At 36.7% G+C, this 15,497-nt stretch overlaps 1 protein-coding gene across 3 annotated transcripts in view; it reads left to right on the top strand.

The window, feature by feature from the left end:
• LOC134672104 (CHH-like protein) overlaps nucleotides 1-8,942 on the top strand; it is a 79,778-nt gene extending 70,836 nt beyond the window's left edge. For 2 of the 3 annotated variants that reach the window (XM_063530016.1, XM_063530017.1), the window contains exons 2-4: nucleotides 4,107-4,327; nucleotides 5,073-5,193; nucleotides 7,316-7,455. In XM_063530016.1, coding sequence (XP_063386086.1) covers nucleotides 4,107-4,327; nucleotides 5,073-5,193 — 342 coding nt within the window. In that variant the 3' untranslated portion in view covers nucleotides 7,316-7,455. Of the gene's footprint in view, nucleotides 1-4,106; nucleotides 4,328-5,072; nucleotides 5,194-7,315; nucleotides 7,456-7,513 lie in introns of those variants that run through there. The other variant, XM_063530018.1, reaches the window with a different exon arrangement.
• Nucleotides 8,943-15,497: the final 6,555 nt, after the last annotated feature.

Here is a 15,497-nt window from a genome sequence, read left to right as displayed (position 1 = left end):
TCATAACATCCACGATGTGATATTAGCCTGTTGTCGTTATAAAAACAATTCGATTTAAATTTATACCTACTTGTACCAGGCGTGGCACACTCCGCGATTTCGTCGCTTTGCTACAGGTAGCTGAAAGTACATTCGTTCCGCCCCAATTTTGGGGAAAGCCATAAGCCGCGCGTGGCGCTGTCGCCACCTAGCGGCCATATCTGTGATCGTGACAGACGCGTTTTGAGAGTGAATCTTCTGTACCTAGTACTATTATTTATTCTGTGCTTGTACAATCACGTGAAGACCTACAAGTCTTAGGGTTTTTTTACGTAGGACGGAACCCTAAAAAGGCCTGTTTATAAATCGTTCAATAATGCGGGGCATTATCTCATGGGTGGCAGCCGGGCAGTCTAGCCTGCATGATTACTATTCGCGGTGCGCGCAAGACAGATTGCAGCAGGCGCAGCGAATGCATTCAACAGTAATTTGACTTCGTTGTTTGAATAAAGGTAACATTCCATTTCTGACCGCAGCTGCATTACTGCTCCGACACGTCGATGTTATTGTCAATTTCCGTAGCAAAATGAATGACTAACGTCGCAACAGTAATTGATGTCGTTGGAAATGGACTGTCACTTTAAACACGGGAGAATTTAGCGATGGGGTGAAATACGTTCGGAAAAGAAGCCGCCTATCCGTAGATCAACTAAATTTCGGAAACTTCTTATATTTTTGTATGGATTTGTCTCCTTCAAGTTTCCTTAATTCCTTATTAAATATTCCCGAAATATCCGAAAACTTTTCCCACTTTTTTGGAACTTTCCCCAACCTGCACATCCACCGTCTCCAAGTTTTACCCCTCACAACCCAGTCCGCTCTTTTGATTGGATTCATTTGACGTATAATATCTAAGGACTGGCCTTACTGGCAATAAGAATGGGGCATGAATGGGGTTAGTACAGCGGTGTGACACCGCTACAACGCGATTGGTTGAATAGTTCGCATCACGCGCACGATTGGTCGCAACTACTTGCGTTAGACTGCACGATTGGCTCGAATTTGTGAGTGGCACCGCTGAACTAGTACCATTTTTCTTCAGGATTCTGATTCTGATGTTCACATAAAGCACCATCCAATGGCACCAACTACAGTTAACAGACTGATCAACATCACGCAGCAGAGATCTATGAAACTTCCCATACAATAAAATTTAGCGAACGCTTTAACGATGTCAGACAGTTTGGTGCAACCGACATTAAGTCACGTTACTGACTTAACTGCCCTACTGCGGTAGATACAGGCCTCGACTCGAGTGCGTTCACTCCTTATGCACATAGAAACCGTGGAATCTTATGTTTAATTGATGACCATGCAGCCATATACGACGCCGCCGTTCGCAATTCCCCGTATTTTAAAAGTATAGTCAAATGTCGGCCGCTGATCGACAGCTGAGTTAAACAGAGTCGTTGCAAACGCTTACCAAGGCGACTCAGAGTGGCTACCGCGAAAACAGAAATTCGCAAATTGCGGGGATCTTTCTCTTTTACTCCAACGAAGGCGTAATTAGAGTGACAAAGAAAAATCCCCGCAATTGGCGAACTTCGATTTTCGCGGTTATAGCCCAGAGAGCCTACCGCAAAAATCTCTTGCGTTTTTGAGCGATATGAAAATGGTTGGTGGTAGGTTAACTGCTTTCCGATTAGCGACTATTCCTTTTCGTTTTAGTAGAGAATTTTTTTTTATAATCGTTTGTCCTTATCTGGCATTTTGACAATTCCATTTCTTAGAAAAAGACAAAATTACTAGAGATTCCTACGTTTTCGATGCTACCCCAATTCAGAGGGCCTACCGCGAACCACGTTCGAAGTGTTGCCTCCCTGTCAACCTTACGGACAAATTTACAAGTGCGATAAAGAGGCAACACGTCGAACGTGGTTCGCGGTAAGCCCTCTGCTTATACTAATTTCGATAGGTCACATTACATTGGCGCTCTATGAACTCGAACCGTCTGCTCTAAAGGAATACACGGACTCGGTTCTCATGCGAGGACTAACTTTATTACATACATCATTCAGATTTGCCAACTTATTTAGTCTACAACAAAGCTTTTATCCCACGGATAAACGGGCTATTATCGCTTGTTTCGGCTCCTTGTTAAGTTGGTAGTTCAAGCTCGTTACGAACAAAGAGACCGATCTTTACGATCGTGAAAATCGAATCGAATCGAAACGGGTTACGGTTCCGTTGCGATTGTTTCATCGTCAACGTCAATTTAACGGATGATTTGTTGTTTATGAAAAGAGTTGTGTGTTTCCAATTCAATTATTTACATATTTAAGACACAATTGAGACGTTTAAGCATTCAACGATAGCTTTGACTTCTGCCTTTGTACGAGTAAAATTCGCAATCGTAGCATGATTTATCTCTTTGGGGTGAGGCCCTATAGATGCTGAATTTGAATTATAAAGTATCCTATTGTTATTCTTCTCTGTAATCTCAGATACCTACAAAATTAAGTTCTAAAGTATGATAATTATATTAATTATACAGTAAGTGCACTTTAAGATATTTGTAAATTCATCAATAACAAGACAAAAATACCAGATAGGTATCTACCTGCGATTTGCGAGCATTAATACATCACCTTTAAGTTCCACCGATTAAAAAGTACCTACCTGTATCATTTTCATTTGTGACTCGGCATCTCGCATACCTTTTAAGAGATATCAATGCTATCTAGTGTGAAATTGAGAAACCTAGTTCGAAAAGTCAACGAGAGAGCCTCTTACTGCACCTATACTTTCTGCACGGCTCCTAGATAATCGGCCAACAGACTTAGTGGGACCACCATCGCACTATATTAACACTTTACAAGTCCACTTTGCTTAATCACTAGCCACTCACTTGAGCTGCCAGTTTCAAAGGACTTAATACAAGTTTCCACTATACTTTACCACGGTAGGATTTTACAGGTCGTTATCACTTTACCTGGCACTCTATAATAACACTCTGGTCCCATGTAATAGGGTATATTTTCCCTTGATGCACGTCACACTTAACAGCTTGCAGATAACAACTTTATCTAAGACTCTGCAACACTCTTATGCCTTTCACAGAAAGTCTATTTTACATAAATTCGCAGCAAAATTTTGTAATTCCTGCGCACGTGATAAATGCAAATATGACGGCTCGCGCCCGACAGATGGCGATTGCGCGGAGAGTTGCGCTTGCGACACTGCAATGTAATTTCAATCGCTTACATAGTAGAATACTCCAAAGAACCAGTATATTTGCACTCCTCAATCACCGCGTAATTGCCACGAATCTCTAGCTCAAACTTTTCTGGTCTCGAGACTCGCTTGGAGTCGCTAAGCGCCTTAAACTCGGTCTTAGTATCGAATGTTCGATTTACCGACGTAATTATTATAAAATCGATTAGCGCTAGGGCCGGGTTAGACCTTGGCAACAGGAAATTGAGTTAGTTTAAAACGTAACCGTTAAGCGTAACAAGTTAATAGGACCTTAGGTTAATTAGTTTTCTGCTCAGATATATCATTTCTATCCCATATTTATGCGACTTAGGTGGTCACTTGTAAACCAGCGCTGCTACATTAGGTAATTAGGTAATAACATTAACCAATGATAATTATTCCTGAAAGTCCTTGTGCGAGACAAGAGTCTAATAAACAATCTTGCAACATATGATATGACCTTCTTTCATAGGCCTTCTTGGTTTCTTCATATGCGTTCATACTTGGTTGAACGATACGATGCAGGGGCTTCCAGAAAAGCCGATGTTTGGTATGATAACGCTTGATAAGATAACTTAGCTATTAAATTCAACTGTACAGGGAGGTACAGTTGAGTTTACGGGGTGGCTAAATGATACGTGCATTCCCGTTGCCAGAGAGGTTTTGGGATTACACTGAGCATCTTTTACTATGGGACCAACCACGAAATCGCGAAACAAACCCCTCAGATCAATTCTAAATTTAAAACTTCAAGGTTGTTTTTAGGCAGACAATATTTGGTACCCTTGGCAGTTAGTGGGTTACTATTTCTAATCCGGCAGCGCCATCTACTGTCAAATCCATTTACTAATCCACTTCTCTCTCTGTTACAGATGCATCTAAGCTCAGTACAATTGGCGTGCGCGCTCCTGACGCTGGCGCTCGCCGCGGCGGGCGCGCCCCCCGCGGCGACGCCTCACCACGTCGCCCGCCGCTCCTTCTTCAACCTCCAGTGCAAGGGCGTCTATGACGCTGCCATCTTCGCTCGCCTTGACAGGATCTGTGACGACTGCTATAATCTGTTTAGGGAGGCGCAGCTTTATACTTTATGCAGGTGTGTTCGAAATTTGAATTTTTATGTCTGTGGTAGCGAGGATACATCAAATGAGCTCAGAGTCAACACTCGCACAGTGTGAAAATAGTAACTAAATTACACAAATTACACAATAGATGGCGCTAGTCATTTATTGTAATTTTCGAGTTATTATTTTTTTAATTAAACATTATCAGCTTATCTTAGCTAGCCTTGTTTGGTGTATCAGATTTAGGTATATTAAAATAGACCCAACCTGTAATACGATACAGTAACTGAATTGCGGATTGCGCTTTCAATTTTGAGACATTAATAAAAAATAAACAAATATTATTGCCTCAGGGAGTAGTGAATGTTGTGCCGTTTTTGTGATTAACTTTATGTAACAAAAAAACATTTAGTTACTTACAATCAAACTCAAAAAATATTATGACAACATTAAAAAGGTGTCAACAGATGACGCTCTTACTACTACCCACATTAGTCATAGTTAAATAGCTTTAAAACGAAAGAGGGTTAATTTACAGGCCAAACTTTAGTGACTGTAAGGTAAATGTACTAGTGCTCGACATGCTAATGCCCAATAGATGACACCTTGCTGTCACCTCTATTGACAATGACTTAAGTTTCAAGATGACATGTATTGGGACCGCGTCGAGCACCAGTACGTTTATCTCATTAGATTTTTTTCCTGATTGAATCCTCTTTCGTTCAAACATCAATATGTTGTTGTATATGTGTTATAATATGTTTTCCTGGGGAACAGGCAAGACTGTTTCACGACAGAGTACTTCAAGGGGTGCGTCGAGGTGTTACAAGAACAAGACCAGCTAGAGCTCTTCAAGACATATATAAAACAGTTACATGGGGCGGATCCAGGGATTTAGGTGAACATTTTATTTTGTTTTCTCCTCTCCTTCTTCCTTTTCTTACGGGGACCCACCACGCTAGCGTCTCCCGACCGTCGGCTTCTTGTCAACTCTATGACTGCTGCTCGACGCAACTGTGCAGCGACATCATTTTCCATAGCGCTACCAAGACGCGAACGCTCAAAAGATGCTAGTATGAGGGGTCTCTACTCTCTACGAGGTGAAATCTGAGACATAGTTAGAAATAACGCTCAGATTACAGCCTAAATAAAGACTAAGGGCCTACCCCACACTAGCGTTTCCCGAGCGTCGGCGTCTAGTCAACTCTATGGCTGCTGCTCGACGCAACGTTGCCGCAATTGCGTAGCGACGTAATTTTCCATAGCGCTGACTAGACGTCGACGCTCAAAAGACGCTAGTATGGGGTGGCGCTGCTTCCTTTTCTAATTATTTTTCTTCTTGGGGTTAACACTTAACAGCATGCACTTTCGCTGGTTCTGCACTGGTCTAGTTTCTAGCACCTATTTCTAACACACCTAATCGCATGTCTCTAACCTTACTAGCTTTAACTAAGCTATGAGATAGGTACCTACCTACTTAATTTTTTTACTAATTATTCTTCCCTACTTACGCTAGGGCGCCGTCAGTATGATTATTTATATGCTAAGATTATTGCAAATCGTAATCGTCAAGTTGTTTCTATCTAAGTTTTATTTAGGTAAAGATCTTTTTACTAAAAGTCCAATTAATTGTACTTTCGTAATGAATAAAGTTTGTATTATTCGGTTACGCAACCACGTGATTTATGGTTTTAAAAACCTAGGACATTCATCTTCCAGTCCCGTTTGAGCAGTTTGGGAAAAACCCCTGACTAAGGCAAGTCGATATCACGGGCATGCAAAGTTTTAGGTCAGGCAATAAGTAGACTAACACGCTGTATAAGCTCCATAATGTAGGTACCTACATAAATACCGTAAAATGGTCCTACTTTGCTCCAAAATTGGCTCCACTTTAAGGAAATTTTGAATATTTTTTAAACTGTTCATTTAAATATTTAGACAAATTGAATATGAAGAAGAACATCTCATGTGACATATTTTATAGGTAAATCAACTTTATGAAATGTTGTTTTATATAAAACGAAGCTCTGAATAAAGGGCACAAGATACCCATTGTTGGCGGTATTTTTGCTCCTACCTATAGATCACTCAGGGGTGCAAAGTTACCACATTGTGCGCCAAATTAATAGGTCCCGCCAAGAAAAGTAAATTATTTTTATGACCAAAGTAGCAATTCAAAGAATACATACAATTTCTTTTATCTGAGTATATAAATAATAATATAGATATATTATGTTTGGATATATTAACCGTTAAGTTTTTTTTTGAATTGGAGCATAGTTACCCACAAAGGAACAAAGTAGGACCATTTTACGGTAAAGTTAAAAATAACTTTTAATCTGGTTTACAAACAAACTACAATAAACCCATTAACTCCAATTTATTATAGGTATGTGAGTTAACCTTTTGCAGTAAAAAATTAAAACTGATATCGTTTGAGTAGGCGTTTTGATCTCACCAAAGCCTTTCCTTAAGCCCCGCTTAAAAGCTTGTGTAGGCTTTAATGGACTTCCTTTCTGATTAAGCTGAACTTTTATCTACTCTGTAGCCTTTTATTAACTTTTCGCTCTCAGTATTTTATTTCCTTCTACATAATATACATTTAAGTATCTACCTACTACTTTTTAAGAACTTATTACTCTACTTATTACATTTGAGTCCATACTCTTACAACGTCCGATATTTTTAATTTAACTTTACTATTTGTTTATCTACTGAATAACCATGGTTCTAAATTGTTAATTGGACTTAGTAGATGATAATTATTTTGAGTAAAGTAACAAATATTTATAAACAATACAAATTTATTATTTATATTTATTGTGTACCTATTTATCTAAAAATGCATTTTATACATCACGGACGAACGAAAATCTATCTTTAGCATTAAATTTCGTCTTCAGTCCACTGTCCGTTAAAGTTTGAATATTTTTTTTAAGTTACGAAAAACGGTGATTAGAAAACCAGACCCAAAAAAACCTTACTATCCCGATACTAATTATATTTCGTTGCCGTTCCAGGGCCAAATGTTTCACCACGCCCTACTTCAAGGGCTGCATGGAGTCTCTGTACCTCTACGACGAGGAGGAACAAATAGATCAAATGGTGGACTTCGTCGGACGCTAACGCACTCAACGCCATCTAGCGCGCGGAGCGGTAAACCAGCGCTCATCACACACGCTCCGTCGTCACTATCGCCATCTAGCGCGCGGAGCGGTCAACCAGCGCTCACCACACACGCTCCGCGGTCACCATCGCAATCCCTGGCCGCGCGGACGCTACCACCTTGCGTACACTGCGGTCAACGCAACCGCGGCGGTCACAGCGGTCGCCACCGCAGAAGCAGAAAGTCACGTTCCTCCTGCTTTCTATCCTCAACGTATTCTAGTCTATTATGCGGCATAAATTTATTTATGTTTGCAACTAATGTAATGTTATCATAATTCGTATTTAAGGACATTTATTATTATGTATTTTATTAAACGAAATGTATATTTTATTAAGTGTTGTGTGTAAGCTTAGCCAAGAAGTAGTACATAAATCAGTCCACCTCCTAGGTACTGTCTGACAGCTTCCCGACGATGCTGGCCATCTGACTCGAACGAATTCGCGACGCATTCCAAAACCAGTATTTTTAAAATCCTACGCTTTTTTTACTGTTTAAATGACTAAACATAGACCTAATATACATGTACGCTGTAGTGATAAGGATCACACATGTGGCTTAAAATTTTATATTGTCAACTAGGTATTACATTTTTAACGCCCCAACATTTTCCCATTACTAACTTACAATTTAAATTTAGATTTTATAAGTATAAAGAACAAAATAAATTATTTATGTCCCAATATCACATACCATATTATATTTAAATACATTAGATAAACTCCATACAGACGTTATAATCATCACAAAGTATTTAAAAAAAAACTGTTGTCTGTTTATTGCTTTTGTACTGGAAATAATTATTTTTCGCTGTAATAAAATTCTTCGCTTAACCGTTTAGTGTTAAAGGGGGCGAGGTTGAATTTATTTAGTTATTTAATTTAGTTTTAAGTATTTATAAAGATTTATTTTTATATACTTCCGAACTATTTATTGTTATGATTTTATTTATTTGCACAACGGAATATGCAGCTATAGATGTCAGTTGACGGAGTATTTTAATCGGTATTATTTAAAAAATATTTTTTTTTTAATGTAAAACCTGTATTTCGTTTCACAAGGTGCTAACTATGCGGAAATATAATAACTAAACAGCATTTTAATTTTTAAACAAATCAAACTGAAATTGAATTGTTACTATCACCTATTTATATACTGATCTATACAGCGGTTTATACTTATTTAACAAAACTTTCGCTTGTGTCTCCGAATCTCACTTTAATTCTATTAGCTAAATAAATAAAATAATGTATTTATTGATAACTCAACAAATACATTATATAGTTAGATTTGCGCATTGCGTATATGTAGGACCGAGGTGCCAATAACCGTAGTTAATATTGGTTAGAGATATGTAGAGGACCTGTGGTATTAATGTAAAGAATATAAATTTAGTAAAGTATACTCTATTTGTATTAATTTTATAAAAACAGCCAAGAAACGCTACGGGTTCCGTGAAATATATTTCATTTCGAATATCATATGTGAATTTTATTACACCTTTCACCTCCATCCCTCCACCTACATTTAATCAAAAATTACAAGCAATAATCAGAGCCACTAGCATGTGCATCCGTGGGACACAGAATAGATTTGACTTTAATGACTGGGCAGCCCTAACCCAGAACCCTATTATCGGCACTACTTTGAAAAAAAATTCATATCTTGTTCTGTCAATCAAAAGAAAAATATAAAAGAATATGTATGTATGTGATGCATTCAGAGTTACTGCCTTTCAACTTTGAGTAGATACGAGATTTTTTCATAGTGCCGATATGTATTACCAATGGATTGCTGTCTATCTTTCTATTTTTCTTTTTTGGTTTATAAACTTGTAGTTTGGTGTTTATATTATAAAGATGATAAAATATATCTACTATTACTGATAGAAGAAAATGAAGCAATGAAATAGGTACGAATAATGGAAGAAATTAAATAGCTAAAGTAATCAGATAGGTATGCCTATAGTCCGTTTTTTTAGCATTAGAAAGAACTTCGCAGAAGTAAGCTTGTGGTTCCAAATCCGGCACTTTTAGCGGTAATAATTTGAAGTAAATTATATGTATTGACCATGCTACATTAGATAATTCAATAATTATTAACAATTAACGAGCCTGATAAAAACTGCACGCTTGCTTCTGTGGAGTTCTTTCTAATGCTAAAAAAAATCGAACTACAGACAGAGTTTGATAGAGAATGCCTCTTTTCCCAAACATGCATTTTGGAAATGTCATTGCCTCTTTTATCATGAGGAATAATAGATAAGATAATTTGAAATGACAAATACGAAATTTAAGTCATAGTCATTTATTATAAACAATACAATTAATCTATTTTGACACATTTAAACACATTGTGCGAATCACAGAAAGGACATAATCATTTATCATTAGATAATTACAGATAAAGTTACAATAATAAAGTGATTTTGTTCTGTGTAGAGGTCTTTGGGAGACCACAACAAGTGTGATTAAACTAACAATTTTCTAAATACCTAATCTTATTACATTGATATCAGGAGTGTAAAATAAAATAAAATGTGTACCTAACTACCGACACCAGAAATTTTTATTTAGGTACTTACTTAAAATTTTGCTTTGACAATTTAAGATATTTACGCAAAATATGACCCAGTCTAATTACCTAATAAGTTTAGTTAAAATTTGCTGTTCAAGCTGTATTTTTGCCTTTACATGATACTTAAGCCCAAAAATACGTTGTACTTTTTTTAACTGTGGCATATAGTCGATAATTTTAACAAAACTTATAATAAGGGACTTGTAAGAAAAATATTCCTAAAAAGTTTTAGTCAATGCATATTTGAGCCATCCAGTATGTTTCTCTATGCTTTCAAAAGTGCCGAGCGTGAGTCATTGCTTAAGTTTAATTTATTTTATTGTATATCTGAATATTGCTTCCTTTGATCTCTTTGTTATAAAAATCTTACAGAAATTAATAAAATAAGTCCCACATTAAACTTAAATGCTAACAAGTCAATATATTGTTACATCGCTATAATAAAATAACCATATATCGAAAACTTAAAATACTATGGTAGTAAAAATTAGCCCGCGTCATGAAAATTATTGGCGGCAGGGTGTTCTAGAAATAGAATGATATTTATATAAATTCCAATAAACATTAAAACGTGGATACCACAACGGAATAAGAACTTTTTAATACTTAATTTTCAGCAAAAACAAGGTATGTATTACACGAATAAATACCTTATTAGAATGAAATAAGGTGTAAATCGAAATCTTTGGGAATGACGCCGCCATCTTGGAAGTCTGTAGTGGTACAATTACACATCAACTAAAAATATTATAATGGCACTGATGATAACTACAATATAATGTCTACAATGTGGTGACATCTTAAACACAAACATATACCTAGGTAAAATCAGCAGCATAAGTAGTTAAACAGGCGAGGTGTTCAAAATTACCTGAACACGCACTTTTTTCTAAATAATAAATAAATATATAAATAAATAAATATTGGTACACATCTTACACAGATCAACCTAGCCCCAAACTAAGCAAAGCTTGTACTATGGGTGCTAGGCGACGATATACACACTTATATAGATAAATACATACTTATATACATAGAAAACATCCATGACTCAGGAACAAATATTAGTGTTCATCACACACATAAATGCCCTTACTGAGATTCGAACCCAGAACCATCGGCTTCGCAGGCAGGGTCACTACCCACTATTATAGGCCAGACCGGTCGTCTAAAATAATAAAGCTGTGTTAAGTTTATTTTGAACTCCTCGCCCGTTTAGCAACTTCTGATGCTAACTAATTAATGTTCAGTAATAAACTTTACCAATAGAACAATAAAATACCTCCTAAATTACGATTTACCTCAACATATAGACGGATGTCAACAGAGCATTTTTAAAATAAAATACAATGTTAATAAAAAAGTTTTATAAAAATATTTTTTTATGTTTGCGTATACATGATTCACTAACATACATTTTATTTTTTGTATTTTATAATTTCTATCACTAATAAAATAATATGTATATAGAAAGAAATAAAATAATTGAAAGAAAAAGTGAGCCTCTCTATCCAAATTACCAGTAAAAACATTTTTTAATCACAATATTTTATACCTATTTTCCACTTCCCAGTATACATAGAAACGTTGGATTAAACGCCATACTTAGTGAAAAGGCGGTTAAAATAAAACTAATAATCAAACAATGTAATTTCGTAATGCAACTATGAGGTTACAACGTTATTATAATATAAGTAGTTTTCTACATTTTATTTAAATATTACTTACAATTTCATTTCTTTTGTCTTTTTGATATCTCACCAGACGGAAAAGGTTGGCATTTCCAACCAATCACAGCCACGTTTTATCAACCAATCAGATCCTTCCGTTTAAGTATAACCAACCCCATTGGTTATCCTTATAAATTTTGCCTACGAAGATTTGTACTAAATTTTTTACAAAAATATTATTTTTTATACAACAAAAGCTTTTATGTTGTGTTTTAGTCTTTGTGGTAATAATATATTATACATACTTAGCCAAAAATTAAAGCACCGAAAAGGAACAAAATGGAATAAATCACAGTAAATCTTACTGTACCCACATTTTTAATTTAAATTTGTGTCTCTAAAAGATATGAAAAACCAATACCTCGATTTAATTTCTAAGAAATGTTCCGCCGTACGATTATTAAGAAAAAGTTTTTTTAAATGCTTCTTATTTTCTTGTAAAACTGTTTTTTTTTTAATTCCTATATTCTTCTTCTAATCGTAGAAAACGTAAATATCGTCGAAGGCTGCCTTTCCACTAAGGCGGAGATAAGAGAAGGCGTGCGGAAATCCAACTACAATAGCTTTAGTTGTCTTCTCCGCTCCGCTAGTTACAGCAGTGGGAAGGCAGCCTAACGAAGATACAGGGCCAACATACCAAAAGTCTTGAAGGAGAGAAGTTTCCATGAAACTTAAAAGTCGTCCAAACAGAAGTCGAAATGGTCTTCCATGGCTTTGTACTGCTCGCTCGAGAATCTCAGGCATTTCGGGCACTTGTACACCTGTAAGAGAATATTAGATTAATGTTTATTCAGTCACACTCTATTATGACTATGACACACGAACACACCAAGTTATTTTCGTAAAGGCTTCTTCACACAGACGCGTTTTCCAGGAGGCGCGTGAGCGGAGCGCGCCGCTTTTATATATAAAACGCTCAAGCCCCGCCCGACAAATCGCCTGTGTGACGGAACCCTAAGAAAATCATGCGGCTATTTCAATAATTATCACATTTGTAATTAGGAGTAGGTACATACATAATTACAACAATGGAATCACGGTAAGCAATTGGTTATAGTGTTATACTGGTCAAATAATTTTTATTTTCGATTATTTCGATAATTAGTCCATCAATTTTGAATTTAGGTGCATTTACGATCACGAGCTATCAAACCTTTGTAGGAAGATTTTACGGGTCTCTATTGTTCCCCAAAAAGTTTTGTCATAATGTATTGTTTGTCCGCATTTTCGTTAGTCATAATTTGTTTGGTTCAGAAACGGGTAATAAAATAAGTATTTCAAGATTACCATAACACAAACCTAACCAAACCTATCTATAGGATAACCTTACGAAAATCCTGAAAAATTAACGGTTTTTTTTTATTATGAATGGGCTTACTCATGGCCACAGACTAGCCGAGGCGTAGAAGTGGCCTACGATGGAGCGAGCTCGCCCAGAAGGTGCCTGTTCACTCTTGATTTGAAGGTTGCCGGGTTATAAGAACACGGAAATATAGACGCCGGCAAGGAATTCCATTCCTTGACAGTGCGCATAAGGCAAAGCGCTTCGTGCGAATTGGTGGAATACCTACCATGTAAGGATGGAAACCGGCCGTGCGTCTAAAACTCCGATGGTAGAATGGGGACGGTGGAATAAGCTCATGTAGCTCTTGGGCACACTCCCCGAAGTGCAGCCTGTAGAATACCGACAGGCTGGCGACTTTCCGCCGATGGGCTAAAAACTGAAGCTTAGCCGTTAGCTTCTTGTCGCCAATCATCCTCCTGGCTCTGCGCTCCACTGAGTCCAAAGCGGCGAGTTGGTATTTAGCTGAGCCATCCCACAGGTGGCTGCAATACTCCATACACGACCGGACTTGAGCTTTGTAAAGTGTTAGAAGCTGTCCAGGTGTGGTTTCAGTTTTATGACTAATGATAATATGACAAACAATACATTATGACTTAAAACTTTATATGAAACAAAGGGACCCCAGATTTTACAAATCCCGTTTTCATTGCGCGTAAGTGTAGATCAACATAAAAACAAATGCATTTTTATAATTCATACCATACATGTTAATTGTCCACAGCAATGCAATTGTTGAGTAGGTTAGGCACTAATCGACAGACATAGGATTCTATGGGGCAGAATTTATTGACAGCTAAGGAGTTCCTATTCACGGCTCAGTTATGGATACTTTTCCCTAATATGTACTAGTGACCGCCTTCAGTTTCGTTTGTAAATGTGTATTATTTCGGGGTCGATGATAAACTTTACACAAAGCCTATTTTATACGACCACTAGATTTAAAAAAAATTACGATAAGTGAAGCTTCAAGAATCTCTTTAAAATAAAGAAAACGGGAATTTAGTTATTCTTTGTTTCAAGTCAATACTTTGGTTAAAAATGTTTTTACAAACAAAACTTGGAGCGTTCACTAGTATATAAGAGAAACATCGATAATTGAGTTTATCGATATAAGCGCTCCTTAGTTGTCAATAAATTTTGCCCCATAGAATCCTATGTCTGCTAATCGACGTTAGATATGATTAACACATCTAAAACACTCAAGGATATAAATAAAAATCTCACCATTATCATATAAATAAAGTAATAAGCGACATAGATAAATAAAGATTACTTGGATTCATCTAAAAGTCATTTATTTAACTAATGTACCTATAATTTGTTATAAAGTAATTCATATGTATAAAAAACTTTGTAATAAATATATACAAATAATAAATGTGTATATTTTTCTAAATGCATTTTCTAAATGACAACAAAAATGGCAGTGTATTGCCAATTATATTTTTGTGACAATAAAGTTGGTTCAAAAGGGTTATTCCCATTAGTTACCACCAAGTCATTACCAAGCGGTCTAACATGAGTTGCTTTCTCGCGCGACTCCATACATCAAGCGCGGCTTCAAGTATGGGCTCGCGTGCGAGAACGCAACTTATGCTAGACTGCCAGTGCTGAGAACTGAGAATTTTATTCTCACCTTCTACCACTGGGAACAAATGCAAACTTTAAAACGTAAAAATATTCCATATATAGCCATCTTGAACAATGACGATTTCCTCGGCGTTGTATGTGGGTGTCCATTATGGGTTGTCAATCTTCACTACTTCTAGCCTGTGCTTTAATAGGGAATATTATGGAAACCTCTACGTAGGGGGCGCCACAACCACTATCCATCACAACCGGTCTACCGCGAAACAAGAAAATCGAAAAAACACATTTTAAAAATAAGTTATGGCAAATATGTAACAATTATGAATCTAATACGATCATTTATATTCTTCTGCTTTCATAAGTAATAGTTTTAGTAACGAAATATCGTTATCTAACCTCTCTATCACTCTTGCATAGACGAGCAATAAAGAGGCATATAGAGTCGGACCAAAAACCAAAAAAGTCTGCAGCGGATTTGATATCCCACGCAGTGCAAGTGTTATTTATTCGTCATAATTTTATAGAAGTTTTACGTTCAAAATAACCCTTGCACTGCGTGGGCTATCAAATCCGCTGCAGACTGTTCTTGGTCTGAATCAAAGTTAATTTCGATTTTCGATTTTCCCGGTAGGCCCTTGTTAACAAACCGCCTTGATGCATCAATGGCATATTTTATTGTCTGTAAAAACTTGTCAAAAAAACAGTTTAAGGCACAGTATGTATAAGTTACTTTTAAAGACGGCCGTCTTCTTGCGTACGCTACATGACGGCCGCTATATGACGGCACCGCTTTC

The sequence above is a fragment of the Cydia fagiglandana genome, chromosome 16, assembly GCF_963556715.1.
Source record: "Cydia fagiglandana chromosome 16, ilCydFagi1.1, whole genome shotgun sequence".
NCBI classification, from domain to species: Eukaryota; Metazoa; Arthropoda; class Insecta; order Lepidoptera; family Tortricidae; genus Cydia; species Cydia fagiglandana.
Note: the sequence above shows the minus strand (reverse complement) of the source record. Positions and strands in the feature narration are given on the sequence as shown.